The sequence below is a fragment of the Spinacia oleracea genome, chromosome 6 (assembly GCF_020520425.1).
Source record: "Spinacia oleracea cultivar Varoflay chromosome 6, BTI_SOV_V1, whole genome shotgun sequence".
NCBI lineage: Eukaryota > Viridiplantae > Streptophyta > Magnoliopsida > Caryophyllales > Amaranthaceae > Spinacia > Spinacia oleracea.
In genome coordinates, this window is record NC_079492.1 from 138,200,651 (window position 1) to 138,224,547 (window position 23,897).

The 23,897-nt window shown below is 36.5% G+C and overlaps 2 protein-coding genes and 1 pseudogene across 4 annotated transcripts; 2 read left to right on the plus strand and 1 right to left on the minus strand.

Annotated features, from left to right (window-relative positions):
- Nucleotides 1-8,126: 8,126 nt before the first annotated feature.
- On the plus strand, nt 8,127-10,555 carry LOC110784976 (probable aquaporin PIP1-4). The gene is made up of 4 exons (XM_021989420.2): nt 8,127-8,573; nt 8,666-8,961; nt 9,956-10,096; nt 10,227-10,555. Exons 1-4 carry the CDS (start codon nt 8,213-8,215, stop codon nt 10,347-10,349), a joined length of 921 nt encoding a protein of 306 aa, XP_021845112.1. The 5' UTR covers nt 8,127-8,212; the 3' UTR covers nt 10,350-10,555.
- A 2,200-nt stretch (nt 10,556-12,755) lies between these two features.
- LOC110784975 (short-chain dehydrogenase TIC 32, chloroplastic-like) lies at nt 12,756-15,969 on the plus strand (annotated as a pseudogene).
- A 42-nt stretch (nt 15,970-16,011) lies between these two features.
- Nucleotides 16,012-23,642, minus strand: LOC110784973 (mitogen-activated protein kinase kinase kinase YODA-like). Of its 3 annotated transcripts, none has more exons than XM_021989416.2 (12): nt 23,452-23,642; nt 21,527-22,245; nt 20,714-21,430; nt 20,383-20,470; nt 20,110-20,172; nt 19,813-19,973; nt 19,622-19,697; nt 19,322-19,381; nt 19,128-19,235; nt 18,635-18,871; nt 17,717-17,808; nt 16,012-16,866 (listed from the first exon to the last, which is right to left on the minus strand). In XM_021989416.2, the coding sequence occupies exons 2-12, from the start codon at nt 22,069-22,071 to the stop codon at nt 16,422-16,424; spliced, it is 2,592 nt and encodes an 863-aa protein (XP_021845108.1). In that variant the 5' UTR covers nt 22,072-22,245; nt 23,452-23,642; the 3' UTR covers nt 16,012-16,421. The 3 variants fall into 3 exon arrangements, with proteins under 3 accessions (XP_021845108.1, XP_021845111.1, XP_021845109.1); XM_021989419.2 differs by lacking the exon at nt 23,452-23,642 and adding an exon at nt 23,326-23,350; XM_021989417.2 differs by lacking the exon at nt 23,452-23,642 and adding an exon at nt 22,953-23,090.
- Nucleotides 23,643-23,897: the final 255 nt, after the last annotated feature.

Below are 23,897 nucleotides of genomic sequence, written 5' to 3' on the forward strand. Positions count from 1 at the left end.
TTGAGTTCCAATAAGTTCTGATAAACTAGTTCCAATAAATTCAGATAAGAGAAGTTCAAATAAGTTCAGGTCAGATAATTAAGTTGAATAGAACGCACCTAAAAAGAAACGTTCCAAAATATAAACGTTGCAATTAAAAGAGAATGGATGAAGTACCGGTTAAGTGTAAAGAAGATCAAAACCAATCTAATATATAAGAGGTTGCATTATACTTCGTACTAGCTAGTACACCACAAAGTACGTACTATGCTTAGACCCCGTTTGATTTGGTATAAAACTTTTTTTATTGTAAAATCATTTTTCATGGAAAATATTTTTTAAGGGAAAACACAATTCGAAACTAGTTTTCCTTTGTTTGGTTCTTTAAAAGAAGATGGTGAAGATTGAGGGGAAAAAAGAAGAGGGGGATAAGGAACTAAGGAGAAAAGAAGGAAAATTGGTTTCCCTCACTTTCAAATGGAAAAAGGGTTTTCACCTTTAAGGGAGTTATGAAAGATTATTTTTCATCCTTTGCCCAACCAAACAACTTAAAGTGATTGAAAAAGGAAAATCGTTTTCCATGAAAATATTTTATATCCTAGATACCAAACGTAGCCTTAATGGAAATGTAATTGAAAATGCAAATTTGGTACAAAGCATGACACATCAACCTTGATTAATTATGTTAAGTCTAACACCTATTTTATAGTTTTAAGTATGTCATACTAATACTATACACCCAAAATTGTGATTTGTAATGCTAAATACACCTATTTCGGTTGCTTATTCTCTGCGCTCACGCTACATATTGGTGTCAATGAAATTAATTTTGCATATAATAGTTGAATAAATCATTGGTCTGAGAAGATATTACACTACAAAATTATACATCAATTAGAGATGGATTTTGAGACGGATACAATAAACGTCTCAAAATTGAGACGGATTACTAAAATTTCATCTCTAAATTAAAATTGAGATGGAATTGTATATGGAGTTTCAAAAATTTCGTCTCAAATTTGTAATGGATTTGCAAGAATTCCGTCTCGGATTTTTTTGAGACGCCCTCTATAGAGACGCCCTACTTTCGTCTCAAATCCGTCTCTAAACATCATTTTGAGACGGATTTGGACTATATAGAGACGAAATTTCTCGTCTCTATAAAACGATTATTTTGTAGTGTTACTGACATCATAAAATCCAAAAAAAAAGGTCGATAATCAATTAATCATACTGCGTATTATGGAGTATGTAAAAAGAAAGCATGTCGACTGCTATTATTCTTCTAACTTTCCAGAACAATACTTTTGTTTTGATTTTTTTTTTCAGTTCTATTTTCCACTAATACTACATATAAATGGATAGTTACATGACTTACATAACATTATATATGATGTCATGACGAATAACGGTCATTATACTGCTGCTTTGACTTTTAAGTACTACGAAGTACTGTGGTACTCGTAGATAAACATTCACAAATGTTTTTAATACAATAACTTGAAGCAGCGTCCAAACGACGTCAAAATACTAGTTGTTGTTAACTATTTGTAGCTATTTTTTCTAGTGCTCTAGTTCTATCCTCCCGGTCCTCTGTTTATAGGTTTACCTAATTATCGAATTTTAAGTAAATTTAGTTATCTATGAGCAAAAGAAATAAAATGATACTCCCTCCGTCCCATTTTAAATGCCACAAATGGAATTTGACACGGATGTTTAGGGACATAAAAAAGAAAAGGAGAAAAACAATTTTTAATGAGTATTTTTTATTGTTAATGAAAGTGGTTCTTGAGATATTTTTAATTTAATTAATTAGAATAAATATGTAACTTTGTATGAGGCCCACTTATAATAAGGATATGTTGCACTTAAAATTTGGGACAACTATGAAAGAGAAATGTGGCACTTAAAATGGGACGGGGGAGTAAAAGTAGATATTTTTGTAAATATATTATTAAGATGAGTACATTAAACAAATAATATATCATCCATACGACTTTATGCTTTCATACATATAATTAGATAACCAACATAGTTAATGTTGATTATGTATTATGTTCTATGAAAACATTGTAGTTTCATACGCAAGAAAGAAGAGAGAAAGTGTGCTCCAATCCAGTTTTCATTCATTGCGGCTTGCCCTAAAGAGTGGCTAAGCAAGGCATTATATACAACCCTAAGTACTACACTTAACCAATGAAATAAGGACAGCTAGCATACAAGAGAATCAACCTAGAGTAGCACACAATTGTGGCCCTAGGATCAGTCACATGATGCTGACAGAAATGGCAAAAAACGGCTAGATAGTACATGATCACATGCACTGAATTTGATAGAAACTAGGAGCTGGATTGGGCTTCATTCACATGGCTCATAGGCCTTCATTTACTTGGCACACAGGCCTTACTTCTTCAATACTCCCCCTCAAGCTGAGAGTGAGAGCTTCGAACTCCCAGCTTGGACAGAAGGTGGTTGTGCTGTTGAGTAGTCAAGAGCTTGGTGAACACATCTGCAAGTTGTTGAGAGGAAGGAACATAGACAGGTTTAATCAGCCCTTTAGTAGCTTGTTCTCTTATAAAGTGACAGTCAATGTCAACATGTTTAGTCTTCTCATGGTGGACTGGATTAGCTGCAATGGCAATGGCTGCCTGATTGTCACACTTGATCAGGGTTGTATCAAGGTTCTTAATTCCCAGATCTTTCAGTAGTTGTTTAAGCCACATTACTTCACACACAGTCAAGGTCATAGACCTGTATTCAGCTTATGCACTGCTTCTTGCTACAACATTTTGTCTTTTTGATTTCCATGAGATGGGAGAGTTCCCTAGAAGGATGCAAAAACCAGATGTTGATCTTCTTATTGATGGACATCCTGCCCAGTCATTGTCACAGTATGCAGTGAGTTGTGCACTTGATTTGCTTGCCAGTAAGATGCCTTGGTCTATGCTGCTTGCAAGGTACCTTAGGACTCTCTTAGCAGCTTGCATATGCACTGTAGTTGGTTTGTGCATGAATTTGCTCAGAACATGGACAGTGTATGCAATATCTGGTCTTGTTAATGTAAGATAGATGAGTTTTCCTACCAATTTCTGATAGCTTTCTGGGTTGTCAAGTACATCACCTATGTCTGCAGTGAGTTTGGTGTGACTGTCCATGAGAAGCTTGAGAGTTCTGCAGTTTTTCATCTTATACTCTTCAAGTAGATCAAGCACATATTTCTTTTGAGAGAGGAAGATCCCCTGTTGTGATCTATCTGCTTCAATCCCAAGAAATTATCTTAGCTCACCCATGTCCTTCATGTGAAACTAAGAGGAGGGAAAGGTTTTGGTGTCCTCAATGGCTTGCATATCATTTCCTGCCAGCACAAGATCATCTACATATACTAGTATCACAGTAAATGACTTCCCACTTTGCTTAGTGAACAAAGAATAGTCAGATTTGGATTGGAAGAAATTGTAGCTTTTGAGAGCTTGACTGAGTTTGGCAAACCACTGTCTGGGAGCTTGTTTGAGGCCATATAGTGATTTCACAAGCTTACCTACTTTGTTGGACTTGTATCCCAACTGTTGTGATTGCTCCCCCTCTCTTTGAATGGATATTCTTCCCCCCTTGCCACAGTAGCCAGGTGGAAGCTTCATGTATACAGTTTCCTGCAAATCACCATGCAAGAATGCATTTTTAACATCCATTTGATGGACAAACCATTCCTGTAAGGAAGCTACAGCAAGCAAAGATCTAACAGTTGCCATTTTGGCTACTGGGGCAAATGTCTCCTCATAGTCAACACCATATGTTTGCCTATTGCCTAGAACAACAAGTCTGCATTTGTCTCTTTCAACCCTACCATCTCTATGAAATTTTGTTCTGTACAGCCATTTGCAACCAATTGCTGTTTTTCCTGGTGGTAGGTCTGTGATTTCCCAAGTGTTGTTTTCCTCAAGAGCTTCTAACTCCTCATTCATAGCATCCACCCACCTTTTGTGCTTCACAACATCTTTGTAGTGGTGTGGGACAACATTCTTTATAACTTTGGCTAGAAAGCAAAAAAATTCATAGGTGGCTTGGGTGTAGGTTGATGGGTGAATTTTTGTAGGTTGGACAACACTGACATTGTGAGCTACATGATAGTCACTATGCCAGGAGGGTGGTTTGTGTTGTCTAGTAGATTTTCTAGGTATGGTGGGGGTTGGGGTTTGTGTTTGTTGGGGAGGTGGTGGAGGTGGAGGTGATTGGGTCTCAGTGGGTGGTTCATGAATGTCATTTTCTGTAGTGTTTGGTGTAGTTTCCAGTTCACTCCAATCACTGCAGGTTATGGTGTTTTGTGGGTTTCTGGTTGTTTGTTGTTTAAACAGTTTACATGGAAACACATGTTCAAAGAATTTGACATCTCTGCTTACAAACACTACATTGTTTGTCAAATTTAGCAACTTGTACCCTTTCTGAGTCAGAGAATATCCCAACATTAAACAAGGTACCCCCCTAGCTTGAAACTTATCAGATAATCTACTAGGATTACTAGCCATAGCAAGATAACCAATAGATTTAAGATGATCATAGGTAGGAAGGGTTTTATGAAGTACCTCATAAGGAGTTTTGTTGTCCAGAACTGTTCTTGGAATTCCGTTGGTGATGTATACAGCAGCAAGTACACAATCACCCCAAAAATGTAGAGGTAAACCACCCTGAAATCTAAGAGCTCTAGCCATTTCCAGTAAGTTTCTGTGCTTTCTTTCAGCTCGACCATTTTGTTGAGGTCTGTTAACACATGAAGTCTGATGTATGATTCCCAATTTGTCAAAAAAAGGTCTGCATTGTTGGCTGTCATCAAACTCAAGTGCATTGTCAGATCTGATGATCTTGACTCTTTTGCTGAACTGATTCTTGCACATGTTTACAAATGTTGTGATTGCTTCAAATGCATCAGATTTCCGTCTCAATAGGTGTGCCCATGTGACCCTGGAATGATCATCTACCATAGTTAGAAAATATCTGTGATTTCCTCTGGTTTTGACCTTATAGGCACCCCAAATGTCTATATGAACAAGTTCAAATAGATCTTTTGCTCTTGATTTGCTTAGACTGTAGGGAAGTTTGGTCAGCTTTGCTGTAGGACAGGTGATGCATACATCACTGCAGTTGCTTTTGAACCCTTTTAGCCCTTGTATTTTGCTTATTTTCTTCAATGGTGCATGTCCCAACCTGTGATGTCAGAGTGTTGTATCACTGAGAGTAGTAACATTTGATACAGTAGCAGGCAAGTCAAATGTTGTGAGACCTGTATCAGCATTCATGGCTTTACTGTGTTGGCTTTCAAGACTATGTTGAGACATGGTTTTCTTCAGATCCATCAGAATCTGTTGCATGGGCTTGTTGATCAAGTAGTAGAGACCATTTTCAGCCTTTCCTACTCCTCTAATTCTGTCTGAGTTGATGTCTTGAATCACACAGAAGTTTGAGTGAAAATTGACTTTGCATTGAGCATCTGTGGCTAACTTCTGAACAGATAGAAGGTTGTGTTTGAATTCTGGCACATACAGCACATTATCAAGATTCAATCCCTTTTCCAACTTCACCTTTCCACAGTGTGAGATAATGGAGGTGTGTCTAGTTGGTAGATTGATTTTAGGTTCATTTTTGCTTTTCTCTGGTTGAAGAATCATTGCAAAACTTCCTGTCATGTGATCTGAAGCACCTGAGTCAATTATCCACTCAGATTTCACACTATCTGCATAGTGACAGCTCACCATACCAGCATAGCTCATATCAAAGTCATCTTCAGTGTCTGAGTGACTTGCTTTTGATGGAGTTGGCAGCAGTTTCATGAGTTGTTCAAGCTGCTGAGCAGTGAACATAGCTGGTTGAGTGTTAGAGCTAGAACTGCTAGCACTTCCCTGAGCATTTGCAGTTGTTCTGCCACCACCTCTTCCATTTCTTCCTCTATTCCATCTTCCACCTCTAGCATTGTTTCCATATTCTCTTCCTTTCCCTCTTTGGTCTTTATCCTTTTGGCCTCTTGGATGCCAACTTGGAAAGCCAACTACAGTCCAGCATTTATCCTTGGTGTGACCAGTCCTGCCACAAGCTAAACAGTTCTCATCACTGCCCTTGCTATACATAGCTAGAGGTTCTGATTCTTCTTTAACAGGTTTAAGAATTTCTCTTTGTGATTCTTCTTGTTGCAGTGCACTACAAGAAGAGTCAACAGATGGTAGTGGGCTCATCATTAGAAGATTACTTCTCAATCCTCCATATATCTCATCTACACCATTCAGAAACTGAAACAATTTTTGTTCTTCTTTTTGTTGATGCAATGCACCCACAAATGCATTGATTTCTGGAATCATGGTAGTAATAGGAGGGTATGAGTTAAGAGATTCTAGTTCTTCCCACAGTCCTCTAAGATCTGTGTAGTAATCTGTAATTGGTTTTCCCTGTTGTTTCATTTCATACACCTGTTTGTTCAGCTTATATTTCCTAGAACCATTTGTGACAGAGTATCTTTGGTCAAGTTGACTCCATATCTGTGCAGCATTAGTTCCAAACATGACAGACTTCTTGATAGACTCAGACACATTTGCAATGAGCCATGAGATCACCATGCTATTGCATGTGTCCCAGTGCTCTTGTTTCACTGCATCAGAGGGGTCTCTTTTGACTAGACCAGTCAGAAATCCCAGCTTTCTTCTAGCAGCTAGGGTGATTTCAAAGGATCTCTTCCAAGATCTATAATTTGAGGCACCCTGAAGTTTTTCAACTACTACAGAGGTGCTCCCATCAGATGGATGTAAATATAAGGGACTAGTGGTGTCTATGGTAGTCATGTTATTTTTGTTCACAAACAGACTCTATACTAGCAGAAATAAACAATAAAGTTTGAAGCTTTACTAACTTGTTATTCTAACAAATTTCCTGAATCATTCTTGCAGAAACACACAATGTAAGAGAGTTGAGTACTACCTGAACCTGGTAGCTTGATACCATGAAAACATTGTAGTTTCATACGCAAGAAAGAAGAGAGAAAGTGTGTGCTCCAATCCAGTTTTCATTCATTACGGCTTGCCCTAAAGAGTGGCTAAGCAAGGCATTATATACAGCCCTAAGTATTACACTTAACCAATGAAATAAGGACAGCTAGCATACAAGAGAATCAACCTAGAGTAGCACACAATTGTGGCCCTAGGATCAGTCACATGATGCTGACAGAAATGACAAAAAACGGCTAGATAGTACATGATCACATGCACTAAATTTGATAGAAACTAGGAGCTGGATTGGGCTTCATTCACATGGCTCATAGGCCTTCATTTACTTGGCACACAGGCCTTACTTCTTCAATATTGTCCATAGAGATCAAAGTGAGTCACATGTACAAAATGAAGAAAAAGATATAGACGAGATACAAGTTTTTGGCACATTATTGGAGTCAATATGATAAAGTTTAAGAAGCGTACAATCGGAGGTATATCACTCATTATTTAAATAAATAAATAAATAAAAAGTATTAAAATCGGAATATACTTGGTTACTAAGTATTTCTTTTCAAGCTTTAAAAAATACATTAATAATTATAACTTGAGAACTTAAATACCAATACTTTATGTATTTCCTAAATATCACATTATTTGATTTTTTTTAATACTATTTATATTAGACATTTAATCATCTTTTGTGATGAATATGTAAGAAAAATGCAGTCATATGAGATTTTGTTAGATTCGTATCGAAAATATTTTCTAAATATTAAATTTTTATAGTTTTACTAAAATTTAAAGTCAAAGTCATACACTTTATCCATTTCGGAAATATCGCACCATGGTTAACTTTTACTCCTCTAACCATTACTTTGACTATTAATATCTCAAATCGTGTGCAAGTAAAAATCACAAAAAATCAATATTTAGAAATATATATATCAATACAAATCTAACATGACCCCGCATGACTAAAAATCACAAAAATTGCCAAAGTCGTAGTGTGAATAGTGTAAAAATAAAATATGCTATATTTTAAGAACGGAGGGAGTATTAGAGAACGTAAAGTCAACTATGATACAATATTTAAATACTCCGTAATAGATAATTAAGAGAAATCTAAATAGCTGTGTCGTCCCCACCGTTCCGTATCTATAAAAGGTAATGAACTCAACCCTGGAGTCCGCCACTTACATCAAGCTACCTCATTAAATAACCATCCTATTCTACACAAAGAAAAAAAACACAGAGATCGAGAGAGAATGGCAGGAGGAAGAACAAGGCATGAGTCGAGGGACGATGATGACCATGATACGAATTTGGGATTAAACAAGTACCCAGATAAGCTACCACTTGGTACATCAGTTCCAGATTCATCAAAGGACTACAAAGACCCTCCTCCCGCACCCATGTGGGAACACGGCGAGCTCAGAAGATGGGCCTTTTGGAGAGCTGGTATTGCTGAATTCGTCGCTACCTTCTTGTTCGTCTATGTCTCCATTTTAACTGTCATGGGTGTTCTTCGTACTCCCAACAAGTGTAATACTGTTGGTATTCAGGGTATTGCTTGGGCTTTTGGTGGCATGATCTTTACCCTTGTTTACTGCACTGCTGGTTTTTCTGGTAATTAACTTATTTTTCCCTTTTTTGTGTAATGTAATTAAGAAAGATTATTAATTAATTACTGATTAAGTTGTTAAAATGAAATGGGGCAGGTGGACACATAAACCCAGCAGTGAGCTTTGGGATGTTATTGGCAAGGAAATTGTCGATAACAAGAGCAGTATTCTACATGTTAATGCAGTGTTTGGGAGCCATTTGTGGTGCCGGGGTGGTTAAAGGGTTCCAACCCACCCCATATGCTTTATTGGGTGGTGGTGCCAATGTGGTTGCTGAAGGTTATACAAAGGGTGCTGGTCTTGGTGCTGAGATTGTTGGCACTTTTGTTCTTGTTTACACTGTTTTCTCTGCTACTGATCCCAAGAGAATTGCAAGAGACTCTCCTATTCCTGTAAGTTCAATCTTCTTCTTCATTTGTTTTTAAATTATATTTACCATTAAGTTTACTTCTGGTCAACGATTTTAATTTTCATATTTGAATTTACATTAATATCAACCAATACCACAAAGTGGTACACAAATTGCATGTGGAACAGATAATTCAGACTTGTCACTAACACGGACATTTGACTAGAATTAACTGAAAATGTGACGGTCTTTTTGGGTGTTACTATAGATAGAGGTAGGACAAAAATTACAAACATGAGAATGAAGTAAATTTGTGTCTTTAATTTTCCTAATTAAGGTAGAAATGTATGCTGATTTCACCAATGGGGAAATTAAAGCTAAGGTATAATAGTGATGGACTGATTGTTTTTACATAAATGGATGGGGTTGTGTTGGATTTTCCTGCACCCGTTTTTTGCCACAGAAGTACTGGTTGGATTTAGAGAATTGAAATAATGTGTACATCACTTTCCAAAAATAGCTGGGGTTCGAGGGTGACTTGTCTCTTACTTCACTTTAATTACTTTTCGCTGTATAATTGGCTTCTTATGATAATTTCATTGAATTTCTATACTCCCTATCAAAATTCTAGCCATCTATTATGTGTGATCTACGTTCGATTATAGTCTAGTCATGCCATATATCTAGCCGACGTAGGTTAAGATTCTTCCGTTTATCGACCTAATGTTATCTGAATTGCCCTTATCTAACTTACTATTAAGATCTGGCCCATAAAACATCACGTATTGTTAACCTGGACCATGAAATATCACGTGTGTGGGTCCCACGTTGATAAAAATATAACAGATTGAGCGCGTTGCTTCCCTGATTGTCATATGGTTTTAAGGTGAAACCTCTTTTGATCTTGTAAAGTGGATTATCTTTTGACAACGGGCGCCGACCAATTCCGTATTTAACACTTATATTATAATATTGTCTGTTGTGGAGATCTGAATATATCTATGGAAAATGAATATTTTGTGGTTCGTACGTTACAGGTTTTGGCGCCTCTCCCAATTGGATTTGCGGTGTTTTTGGTCCACTTAGCAACTATCCCAATCACCGGAACAGGCATCAATCCAGCTAGGAGTTTGGGAGCTGCAATCGTCTACAACAACAGGCTAGGATGGGATGACCAAGTATATATATATATATTCCTTTACTATTAATAGCATTATTTAATTTCAATCATCTAATCCTTTTTAAGTAATAAATCTAGATCTTAAATCTTAATACTAAAATGTTTGACTGTTTTAAAAATAATTGCAGTGGATATTCTGGGTGGGACCCTTCATTGGAGCCGCTCTTGCTGCTGTGTACCACCAGATTGTTCTGAGAGCCATGCCCTTCAAGTCCAAGTCTAGCAGCAAAACTATAGCTTCTACTCCATAGTTTGCTTAATTAATTTGGAATTATATTAATTAAATATAGTTCTTTTTAATTTATCTTTTTTTTTTTTCCTCTCTCTCCTCTGAAATCTCCATTTTATTTTGTCGATCATTTTGTGCTTAATTAAATGTGTGTATTATTAGTACTATTACTATTATCGGGAACAAGATCAGCTTGTTGTAATTAATGGGTTTTGTCCATTTCGATCATCTCGTTTCTTTATCAGATCAATATGAGTGAGTGAATGAATGAATCATACATCCATCTAGCCTGTTGGGATTAAGACATTAATTGGCTTTGTATCATATACAGCATGTTACGTTATTGTTACAATAATTCATTGTGGCATGAATAATTTGACCTGAACTTGAAATCGAATAACTCATCATTTGAATATATGACCTGAAATTGAATAATATTCTTAATTTGATTCGTTCTAATGTGTCAAATCAAAATCGGTGATCAAAAGATTCAAACGTCTTTTTTGTCACTGCTAAAATGGAAAATAATACTCTGTAATAAGATTTACTATTTTGAAAAGAATTGATAGATATGATTTCGAAAGATTTGAGTGGTGTAACATATTTTGTTTGTATTAATTTAGTAGGCCCTACTAACAATAAAGCTATTAGATTCTTTGTGTTTGCATTCAAAGATGAAAAAATTATCCATCGACAGATCGAGACACATGCAGCATGGTAATTTATATGCATGGCTGTGGTGTTGTTAATGGTAGACTTTACAAAAAGCTTGATACATATTATAAAAAGTTAATATTTTGAAAATACATATTAAGACGAATCTAACAAGATCCACATGACTATGTTTTAATTTACGTATAAATCACTAACAATAGTCAAACAATAATATGTGAATAGTGTAGAAATCACAAACGCTGCGAATATTAAAAATCGGAGGAAGTAATAAAATACGGTATTTATCTATATAGGCGAATACCTCGTTACTTGATGAATAAAATTAAAGGAACCATTTAAGTTGGAATATTCGTGTAGCAGAGGTTGATTGCCGACGTCAAATAATGAGCACGGGATGAGAAAAATGAAATATTTGGATCCTTGCTTAATGCTTATGTGTCACACAAATGTGGACAACATCAATCAAATTCCATAGCACTAAATCCACATATACGTCGACCACGCATGTTGGCAGCTTTGCATAGCACATTACATCAAACGTAGGTCCATATCAACAAAGCCCAATTGAGCCCACTTTAATTATTGGGCTTTTTCCCAACAATAACTGACCCTAACTCATACTCGCCCACAAGTTAAGTCAGATAAACTGACAACTCCAACTATTCTGTTAGATTTTTGCTTGCTTTTCAAATACTTCACGAGAACAAAACTCCCAAATTCAAATGCTGATTTTATAGAAAAGCCAAAAGAGATTATTTTCAAAAACAAAGATATATGGAGTACTCGGTATCTCGCAATTTAGAAGGTAGACTATGGTGTATAGTGAGCATGGTGCACCTTAAGAACACTAATATATAATTAAAAGAACATCTGGTTACGTGAAAAGAACATGAATATATTTTTTTATAACAAAAAGTGAAATATTATATCGCATGTTCTTTTGTCGTAGTGTCATGTTCTTTTGCTTATGCACATATGTTCTTTTGGTGCATCATACTTACTGTGCACCATGGTCCATAGTCCACGAATTGTTCGGTATCTTGTTACACAAACAAACAGTCTTAACCACTTGTTCACTAGACTAACACTTCATTAGTTAGGCTTACTTGTTAATATTGTTGTTCATTTGTACTAGTTAATTAAATATTTAACAGTACTCCATCTCTTTTTATTCTATACATTTGGTATCATACATACAATTTAACAATTAAATAATGAATTGTTCACTAGACTAAGACTTCATTGGTTAGGCTTACTTGTTAATGTTGTTGTTCATTTGTACTAGTTAATTAAATTTTTAACAGTACTCCCTCCATCTCTTTTTATTCTATACGTTTGGTATCATATATACTGAATTGATCATTCTTTTTCCTATTTAAACAATGTAAATTACCTTGTTTATAATGTTTTCGCTTTTATCCAAAATCTGATACCGGAAAGGTGTGAGAGATTTCAATGAATTTAATTGATTAAAATAATTATTTGGCACAATTTTTTTTATATTAGATATTATGGATATAAAATCAAATATTCCAAACGTAAAGATTAATGAGACATTCAAAACGAAAAATGTAAAGAATACAAAGAGATGGAGGGAGGAGTTAACGAATAATTTTTATATTTTAATGGACTGGCATTTACCTCCAATCTATTGGGTTAAAAATATATTTGGGCCGTGATCAAAACTAGCAGGACTAGCAGGCGCTTGGTTTCAGACTTTCAGTGTTTAGATTCCACAAAACTTTTCCTTTTTTAAAAGGAAAAATAAAAATAAAAATAGCTGACAAAACCTGGAAATTGTACTGACAAAATGTCAAAATTTAGGGGTTTAACAAATATTTGGAACGAAAAGCAGAATTAAATACAAAGATGATGAAAATATGGCCATTTACAAGAAAAGGAGCATCTGGGTTTTCAGCTGCTTCTACCGCCAATGAAGTTACTCATAGAATTGACGCTAATGGTATCACTGCTGTTGTTACTGGTAAATTTCTATACTTCATTATTATTGGATTTATTGGAACTAATGGATCATATAATGTAATTGGATTCATTAATTACCACCTCTAATTAATGAATTTTACTGTAATCAGATAATTATGATGGGGTTTGAGCTTGTTTTTAGTAATTTAATGATTTGGTGTATATTTAGGAGTAATTTTAAAGAACGTTGAGCTTAATTGGCAGTTTGAACAAATTTTGTTAAGATGAAGAAACAGGATGAACAATCGTTTGCTTGTAGGCATAATTGATTATGATCTTAATACAAACGATAAGATTCGTACCCAGTGCACAAGGCTCCCGCTATTTAGGGCAGGAGGGATTATGAATTTGGGCTAGCTTACCAAAGTCAAATAAACAATTTAGAGCTCAATTTTCTAAACTGCAATATTAATGGACGATATTATAACTTAACAACTTAATCATAACTTGGGTTGGGTTACATCATTGTGGTTTATATAAGAAACCATAACATAACTATAACAGGTTTAGGACACTATTACATTCCTAAACTAACACAACTCTAGTATCCCAAACATACTAGCACCCTAGATATATCATAACTCTAACAAAATTCAGCTCATTTTGATGTCATTGATGCATGATTCTTGATGTTGAGGTTGTTGGTATTCGATGTTTTGTCGTTGTATAGACGTCTTCGGCTTAGGATGCTAGATTATTCCTGTTTGATTGAGCATTTGTCAGTCTCCTTCATTGATTGTTTGCAATTTGGTTGGATGGTTAATTATGCTTTATGCATCTAAGAAATAGCTCTGGCAAATATGATCCTGTGAATCTTTGGTATGTCATGCCATAAATTAATTAGTACGCATGTTTCTGGAATGCTGGTTATATACTTATGTGTAAAACGAAGTATATGATCGAAGTAATTGGGTTACTCTCAACATTGTTGATCTCATGAATTTTATGCTTATGACTTCAATGGTTTTCAGGATCAACAAACGGTATAGGAGTAGAAACAGCACGTACTCTTGCCCTGCGCGGTGTTCATGTTGTTATGGCTGTGCGGAATGTAGATGCAGGCAAAAATATCAAAGATAAATTACTTGAAGAAATTCCTGCTGCCAAAATTGATGTCATGGAGTTGGATCTTAGCTCATTAGCATCAGTGAAGAAATTTGCATCTGAATTCAAATCCTCGGGTTTGCCCCTCAATATTCTCATGTGAGGAAACTGAACAGAATAAAGTGTGACTGATTCTTCAGGCTAAGATGTTGAAATTCTAGATCTTCCATAAGCAACCAGTTCTTTCTGTTGGAAAAATATAGTCTGATTGTTGTTTTTGTAGAGTCATCTAGATGAGTGGTTAATGACGTCTTCTGTTTCAAGTAACAATGCAGGGATTATGGCTACACCATTTCAGCTGTCCGAAGACAACGTAGAACTTCAGTTTGCAACCAATCATTTAGGTCATTTCCATTTGACGGATCTGCTACTGGATGCCATGAAGAAGACAGCCCATGAAAGCAACAGAGAAGGAGGATTGTCAATGTTTCATCAGAGGCACATCGGTTTGCTTATACTGAAGGGATTTGCTTTGACAAAATCAACGACGAGTCATGGTAACAATCTCCTATTTTCATTTGACATTCATACTTACCTCATCCTGCTAGTTTGATTTATTTTTAGGGTGTAAATGGTCTAGAATGTGAGAGCCTAGTGGAAGATACCAAATGTATGGTATATGCTATTATTGCAGGTACACGAGCTTGCAGGCGTATGGACAGTCAAAGCTTGCCAACATTTTGCATGCAAATGAGCTTACAAGGCGACTGAAGGTACTTGTGCAGTTGTGCCTATTAATAATCAGAGAAATAATCTCCAATTGTAGCTCTTAATGACAGTTGCATGCATTACTGCAATGCGTATGCCTTTATCCAAGATACATTCTGTGTTAATTAGTTGTTCCTTTTTTCTCTATTCATACAGGAAGAGGGGGTTCAGATAACTGCAAATTCACTTCACCCTGGATCCATCACAACCAATCTTCTGCGTCACCACAGTCTCATCAATGGTAAACGTCTTAGATTAGTCTCAATTTTCCGCCTTCATCCCAACTTATTTCTCATTCATTCTTTTAAATTGAACCTTGACCGTTACTTATTCTCCAAAGCATTTATTTCAAAATAATGTTATATTTCTAAGGAACATCTTTTCGAAATACAGCAATATACATTTTTATTGATTTCATGTTATTGAAATCGGGTTTTTCTTATGTATCAATGGTCAAAATTTAGGACAATTAGCAAATTTATGGTTTGAAACATAGGGAGTATGTATTTGAATAATTTGGCCATTTTCTGTTACAGTTCGAGTTTGGTAATTTTTTTTATAGAACACACAAGAACAAATCCTCATCCAGTCCTAGAGCATATTCATGATTGCATATATTTACATAGTCATCATTATGCATGTTTGATGTGTATATGCCCACTCTGCTTTTTATGCAGGAGTCATCCACACTCTTGGGAAACTTGTGCTCAAAGACGTTGAGCAAGTAAATATATCTTCCCTTTATAGACCATATATTGTAGAGTTTTATATACTTCAGTTGATTCACGAAAGTTATCACTGAATGTGGTTGGCGTATGTGACAGGGGGCAGCAACATCATGTTATGTGGCATTGCATCCACAAGTTCAAGGAGTAAGTGGCGAATATTTCATGGATAGTAACATAGCTCAGCCGTCTTCTCAGGCGAAAGATGCAGAATTGGCAAAGAGATTATGGGACTTTAGCTTGAAGCTCACACACGCCTAGCTTTAAGTCGCATTGGGTTGGTTGTTCTTTGCTGCTATGTACTGTGTTGACCTCTAGCATACACTACTCATAGAAAAATTAGAAATAAGTGTTTCTCTTTCATAGAATGATTTCTTCTTGTTGAATAATATGCAGGGTGGTTTCCTTGCTTAAAAGTTAAAACTACGTTCAGAAATTTTGATATTAGATCGATATTGTTCAGAAAAATGATTTGCCATCTATGTTAAATACAGAGTAACGCATATTACAATAGAATACGAGTATGTATACATAAATCAAATGATACATAGCATCTTAAGCTTCCTTGCCTTGGAACTTCGAAGCACAAAAAAGGATCTGTTCATTGATATGTACATACAGCAAAAATATCAGCCAAAACCTAACCTAAATATGTTTAAGCAATAAACTAACCTAATATTGCTAAAAATATCTAGCTATTCACCACAATGATTGCACCTTAAATACATTGGCCCTTGCATCAGGAGAATCCCCAAAAACTGATCTTCAAAAAGGTATACATCTGCAACAATAGTTCAACTGTACAATAACTAACCACCTTCCAGGCATCCACTTTTGCTGTCAAAAAAATAATTATGTCCACCATTCACAGTGTATGATGTTTAACCAGGTACCAGGAGTCAGCTGAGATGATCCATCAAGAGTTGCTGGGACACATGATTAGCCAATACTGACTGTCGATTACAAAATTTTCCAGGCTCGCGTTGAACAAGTTGTCCAAATTTACTTCCTACAAAGTCAGTTTGACATGAAACTACATCTCCGTTTAGCTGAGAGACCTCTGGAATACCAGATAATGTTTCTAGCTTTCTTTTACAGTACAAGGGGCTGCCACTGACATAAATACTCTTCTGAGGCCTTCGATAAGGTAATGAGTGATCCAAATGCTTAATTGGGAAGGCAAAATCCCCGCTAGTGCAGGGTGTAGATGACCCAGAAGCAGTCTGAGGGCTGGAAATAGTAGGATTTCTTCTTCTGTAGATTGGCTGTGATGACTTTGGTTGCAAGAGAGGACTACCAATAGGAGAAACTGGACATGATATATGTTTTGATACACGAGGATTACTGCATAAAAACACAACAACAACAGGATTTTACCCTCTACGTAAAAAGTACATTCCTCCATCCAGATCAATTGTCCCAACTCACATTGTCCCAACCCCTTACTAAATGGCATACATCGTGTTTTCAATAAAATAGGCCTTTTAATAGTTGTCTCCTTCCCATCCTCTCTCCACCGCTCTAGTTAAGTGTGGGGTTGTTTGGAAATATACAATTATCATTTATTTCTATATGAAATGTTTTTTTCCTGACATCTTAGAGTGAGGATGGAATACGTGACTATTACTTCTGAACGGAGAGTGTGTTTGTGATTCAAAAGTAATGTTAGATTTAGGGTGAATCTAGCAAGTTTGCTACCAAAAGAGTTTATTAAATTATCTTTAAAATGTCATAAATGATATATTAGAGATAAACCTTTTACTGGACCTCTAACACAAGTTTTTGTCAAACTGGTTCTCTTAGGTAGCAGACCCACGAAAACAAAGACATCTTGAGTTTGAATCTTTGGGATCCTTATTCCAAACAAGGTAGGTGCAGTGTGCACAGGATATGAATTCGAAAAGCCATGCCAGCATGAACTTTAAGTGTTCTTGTTGTGTTTTTTAATTAAATCATCTCCAACAACTTGGTATGCAAATTTGACAAGACCCAAGCAAACTGGTAACGATAAACAAATGGATAGGAGCCAGGACATTTGGTAGAGTTTCAGCATGAGGACGACAAAAAGGAAGTATTCATAGGAAAAAAATCAAATACGCCAAGGTATTCCAAATCAGTGTTCAGATTTTATTTTATTATTTTTTGTATATATTCTAATCAGCACAAGGCAGAGCATATGAAGAGAGAAAGGAACCTGGATCCTGATCCATTCCTAAAACCCCTGGACAACTGCACAGCCACTCCTTCTAAGTCCAAGCTTGACATTGCTTTCGTATGACTCCTGCCCTGTAATAACCATGTATTTAATCAGTTTAATGAAATCAGCTGCATGTAACGAAATAACAACTGCAGAAAATCTTCCCAAACACAACCATAACCACTGCAGAAAATCTTCCCAAACCCAAACAATAACCACAGCTAAATAGTCATATAGAGTATGATTAGTACTTTTCTCTCTCCCTCAGGCCCTCTCTCAACTAATCCTGTAAAAGCGCTCACCTCTTCCCCCCCCCCCCCCCCCTCTTCTAATTTCCCAGACATCTACTTAGATATTCTCACTCATTTAACCAAGTTGACACAGTGAAGATATGCATGCTACATAAGAAGTTTGAACAGAAGTCACAATTGGTAAAGAGCATACTCCCTTGGAAAAAGTTCCCAAAAACAACCGTCTTCTTCTAAAATTTACTAGACTTTCAAATCCAACACATTGGTCAATTACAACTTCAAGGACCAAGAAACAGATAGCTGGATATCTGGCAGTTTTTAGGCAAATGTAAAACACTGGCATTCATGATTCATCTACCAGCAACGGAAGGAATCCGTTAGATCTAAGAGCTTCACGTTACCTTTTAGTCTTTTGCTAAACTTTCAGAAACTATACTTACTCAGTTAGTCCATCCCTTATCCAGTTTGAGCATGTAAAAGATATCCAGCCCTGTCCTTGGCGCACAGAGCATATTTACAGCTACTGGACGTCTGGACATCCACGAAAATGCATATTTACCCACCAAGGAGATAAGGCAACTCTTATGAAATCCACTGCAATTATGCAGTGTGTAGCAACAAGATGTGTCATGCGATATATTTCCATCAACTACAAATTTCGTACCTTGTATCTTTCTGGATTAATAGGTGTATAGTGTGGCCCAAGAGGATCTAAATTTAGCAAGCAACTTTCAGAAGCAGCATTTCTGAGAAAAGGATGTCCCAACAGCTGAGCAGCAGTAGGCCGATCTCGAGGGTTTCTCTGCAAACATCGCCGAATGAAATCCTTTCCTTCCTCTGAGAGATGATCAGGGACTGTAGGAAGTTCTTTGCTGTTCCCAATTTTGAAGAGAGCTGCAACCTTCAGAACAACCCAAAATAAGAGTGATTTAACTCATAAATTGAGTGTGTGTGTGTCCACTGGGAGGGGGAAGGGGGGAAGGCGGTTGTTTGTCCAGCAAGAAAGATCCATGCACAAGAATTTGTGTCTCAAGTAGAAAAGTAAATGTTTTTATATCCTCCAACCCATCATTCGAAATAGAACAGGAGTTTGTATGAACAAGATCATAGTTCTGAGGTTAAACATCGATCATAAACTAACACCTCAAGCAACTCACCCCTTCATATTGACTCCACGGAGGTTTTGCAGTCGCCATCTCTATTACAGTACACCCAAGGCTCCATATATCAACAGCAAGGTTGCATCCATTTGAGTTTCTAATTACCTGAATAAGTAAAATATTGATGACTTCTGGAAACCCTGGTCCAGAGCACAAATAAAGGACCAGAACAAAAGGGCAAGTGTGCTAACCTCAGGAGCCATCCAGTATGGGCTTCCTTTGAAAGAGAATGGACATGACTGCCCAGTGATCTGCAAGTCAAATAAGTCCTTCCACTCAATAGTTTATTTACAGATAACACAGATACAATCAAAGCAGGTTACAAACCAGGATATCCCAAACTGACTTATTTTTCTCATCTCCAATTATATCTTCCGTGTTATTGTTAACTATTACAGGGACTTTTACTTCATATTTAAGTGCCACACAACAATAGAAGTATTCACAAAACAAAAAAGTTACAGGAAATGCGGACAGTGGTGAATACTTACATGTTTCGCCATGCCAAAATCTGCCAATTTAACCTGCCCACTTGGGTCCACAAGTATATTGGCCCCTTTGATATCCCTGCACAACACATACCATAACACAACATACATATGAGAAGAAGATTTCACAGATTAGATGTACTAACCAAGGAAGTACAAGCCAATGAAAGCAATGGATTTTCAGAAACATTAACCTGTGAGCAGTGTTTTTAGAGTGCAAATATGCAAGTCCGGACAAAATTTGCCGGGTATAGCTACGGATAGCTGATTCGCCAAGCTCACCGTATTCTTGGAGAACTTTATAAATAGAACCACCAGAGACATATTCTAGATATATATACAGTTTGTCGTCAACCTACAAAAGATTAGAGCCTCATAAATACTTCGTTAATATAGAACATAACCCTAGCTTAGCCAAATATTAACAATAAGGTATTCCAAACAGAAATACACTTCCAGCAACATCATAGAAAAAGTACAGAATGCCTTACCATCTCAGAATCACTATAGCGCACAATATTTGGATGTCTTAAGCGGCTCAGCAGAGTGATTTCCTGTCATGGTATCAACAAGCAAAAAAAGATTCCTAATGAAAAAAGAACATGGCACAAGTATTAAGGGACATTTAGAGCTAAACTAATTTTCAGTAAATAAAAGTGAAAGACTATTTGGTTGACTATTGAAATTTTCAACAATTGCACAGGTTTTATCTTTCTTTATTTTATTTTATTTTGACAAGTATCAGCACAATACTGAAGACGTACTTGTCTTAATTGCTGTGCACTTTCCTTTGACTTGGAATCATCAGAGAACAACGTAACTTCCTTCATCGCACACATCTCGCCAGTTTCACTGAAAATCAAGAAATGAAGAATCAGATGAAAACAATTCTAAGAAGTCAGATGAAATGTTAAATGTCTTGAGTAAAGCTGAATAGATATGAATGATCAGAAAGGTTCAACAGGCTTCAGGAAAGGATAAAGAAAGAAAATGGATACCAGATTTGAAGAATTCAGCATGAAGTTGCTAAAATTCAAAAGGCTACCTCTATAAAACAAATAAATAGTGCAATACATGGAAGTTCTTTTAACAAACCTGTTGAAGCCCAGATAGACCATACCAAATGTGCCACTTCCTATAAGACGCCCTTTTTTCCAGCGTGAAACAGGGCTTGTTGACATTTCTGGCCGAAGATTGATATTTGGGGGAGTGGGAGTTTTTCCTGCTACATATGAAGATGAAAATGGACAAGAGCTACAAGCTGCTGCAGGGGGGAGTGGTAGCTTGTGACTCTCAGGCTTTCCATCATTACACCTGTCCACAGAAAATTCAGTGCAATTCCTTCCATACCAAGGACGTAATGGAGTCCCACCACCACTTTCCACGGAAGAACCTCGTCGCGGACTGGTCATTCTAGGGCTTGGTATAGGTGAATACTCTGGACTACACCCATTCTGAGGCCCAATGAAAGACAGATTCAAGACAGGGTTGTGTCCTGAACTTTTTTCAGAACTCAGGTAACAGAAATGTCCAGATCCAGCCAACTTCACATCTAAACATGGTGTTCCTGCACCAGAACAAGATTTGACAACTTGTTTGTGGGTACAAGAGTCTACTGGGCTTCGTGAAGGACTTGAAGTATAGCTGTCTGGAGCACTAAAGAAACCAGCACGAGGGGCAATTTGCAATTTAGTCACTTGGGCACCAAATCGTCCACTTTTTGCTGATGTAAAGGGAGTATGATCACTAATCACTGGCTTCAATTGGTCTTTTAGAATTCTTCGAGTAATGATCGAGGAGTGTTCCATGTGCCTTTTAAATGTTAAAAATAAGAAGAATTCTATAAAAATTACTTGAGATGGAGCTTAAAGGTAATGAAAAGACAAGAGCTGATGGAAAAGACTATACCTGGAAGGACTGCTGATAGCATTTACATTCCCACTTTCATAATCAGATGCCTGTGGGCTCAAGAGCTGAGAATCAGGCTGATCATTAGTATCACCTGAGCTATTACTCGAAATGGAGGAAGTAGCACAATGTCCCCAAGCATCCAGAGCAAGGGGATGTTCACGGTCATATCCATGTCGAGAGAGAAAATCAGAATTTGGCAAAGGCTTAGAGCAACCATGCAACTCCAAGCTCGTTGGGCAATGTCTAGAAACAGCAGGTCCTACAACTGAAGTAGGCTGCACAGGAAGTGGAAGAGGTTGAGCATGAGGGGGTTCAGCAAAACAATGGCAGCGTGATACTTGCAACGAGGGTAATGCTGAGTCTGAGAGGGATCTTTTTTCTGAGCAGGCATCTAAAGAATACTTCCCTGAACCTGCAGATTTACCAGTTTTCTTGTCTTCCAGACGACTGTTAATTTTCCTTTGTATTGAATTAACAAAACCTCCTCTGTTTGTCTTTCCTTGCACCTCTTTGCATGAAGACTTCCCCCACCACAAAGGCATATCGATGTGCCAATATACAGAAACAATGTGCTATTGTCCTTGGTCCACTAACAGATTATAGATAGCAGTGAAATAGGAAATCTACTGAAGAAAAGAGAGATGTGACAATGTTAAAGATGAAACTTCAAAGTGCCCCTGATGATTCTCCATCCTCCCGGACTACTGACGAAAAATCTGTTTATACGCTTTAGATAATTAGTATCGAAATCAACAATACTGTCACAATATTGTAAGACCACATAAAAAGAAAAAGAAAAAAAGTGCATGCTCAAAACCATTGTCAATTGATTCCTTAACCAAGAAACGCAACTGAATCAATATGTTATACTCAAATGAACACAATCGCACACGTAAAGTTGACAAAATTTGTGAAACGGGCTTCAAATAAAGATATTTTGGAGCTTCAATACTAGAAATTAGATTCAGACAATTAACAAAAACCTCTCGTATTTGTCAGTCTCAATGTATTATAGAAAAATCCAGTGCTAAAGATCCTAAAATCCTAGCAATAGGCCTTCACTCTTCATGCACTCTTAAATAAGTTCAATACTCCAATACTTCAGGTTTTGAAACAACAACAAAATCTGCTCAATCTACTTGTGAGACTTCTGACATACCCTTAAACTAATCTTCCAAAGAAACCCTCAATATCTACTTTAACAAACATTCGGTCAGTTATGGCATAGCATAAATAAGTACAATTACAACAATGAAAAACCTCCTATGGGAAGACCGGATACTCCAATAAGCCCTCAGAACTCAGAAGAGAAAAACAAAAACTTAGTTAGATTCTTTCTATTTTCAGCAGAATAATATTGTAACAGATACCTAGGTGGCTAATGTTGTATGATTAAAAGATAATAGCTAGTGAGCTACATTACCAATTACCATGGCAGTTCATGCTTAAGAACTTGTTTCCTAGGGACACCTCAGAATTTGTACACATAAACATATACCAGAATACAATTGTATCAACAACTACCTTAAAACCTAATCTGTTAATAAAATTCTATAATCCATTTCCCAAAATCATTCTCAGACACAACCTTTAAATATAAAAAGATACCTTAATCAAAAAAAATTAAACAGCGTATTGACAAATTCCAACTCAATTAAGTCAATTAACCTTTGAAATCGACAAGCAGACCAAGTCAGAACACAATTATCACAAACATTAAGATCAACATTTGATAATTTCTAGTCAAACAAACATCAAAGTGAAAACAGCAACACGGTAATCCTTATTTTACTCACATATGTCAAACATGAACTCGATCAAACACTTTAAAATTCCAACATTTCTAACAATTAATTGAAACCCAGAAATTAAAAAATAACCCAATTTAAATCAAATTTAAAGAGCAGTGAAGAGCAAGTTACCTGTTGATGGTAGAGGAGAGAGAAAATGGGTGCGATTTTCCGATTTGAAAGAAGGATGACAAGGCCCCGAAAAAAATATGACTTGTAAAAGAAGGAATTACTGACATCATCAACGACGTTCATTGCCGGGGTATATGACGCCATGTGGCATGTGCAAACATAATCCGACGGTTGAGACTGAAGTGTGAAGTTACACAAAAGCCTTAATTTGTCTGTTTAATCATGAAATTCATGGTTAATATTTTTAATTTCTTTGTCAACAAATACAAATAGAAAACGAATTTGTAGTTTTAGATTGACCCTTCGATTGAATGTCATAGCAACTTAGGTTCACCCCCGTATGTCAACGTTGGTGGTTGTTTTATTTTTATTTTTTTAAAACAAAAAACAAGTATTTTCTATAGGGTTGATTAACACCTTTTTTATTTGAATTAAACTATATTCGA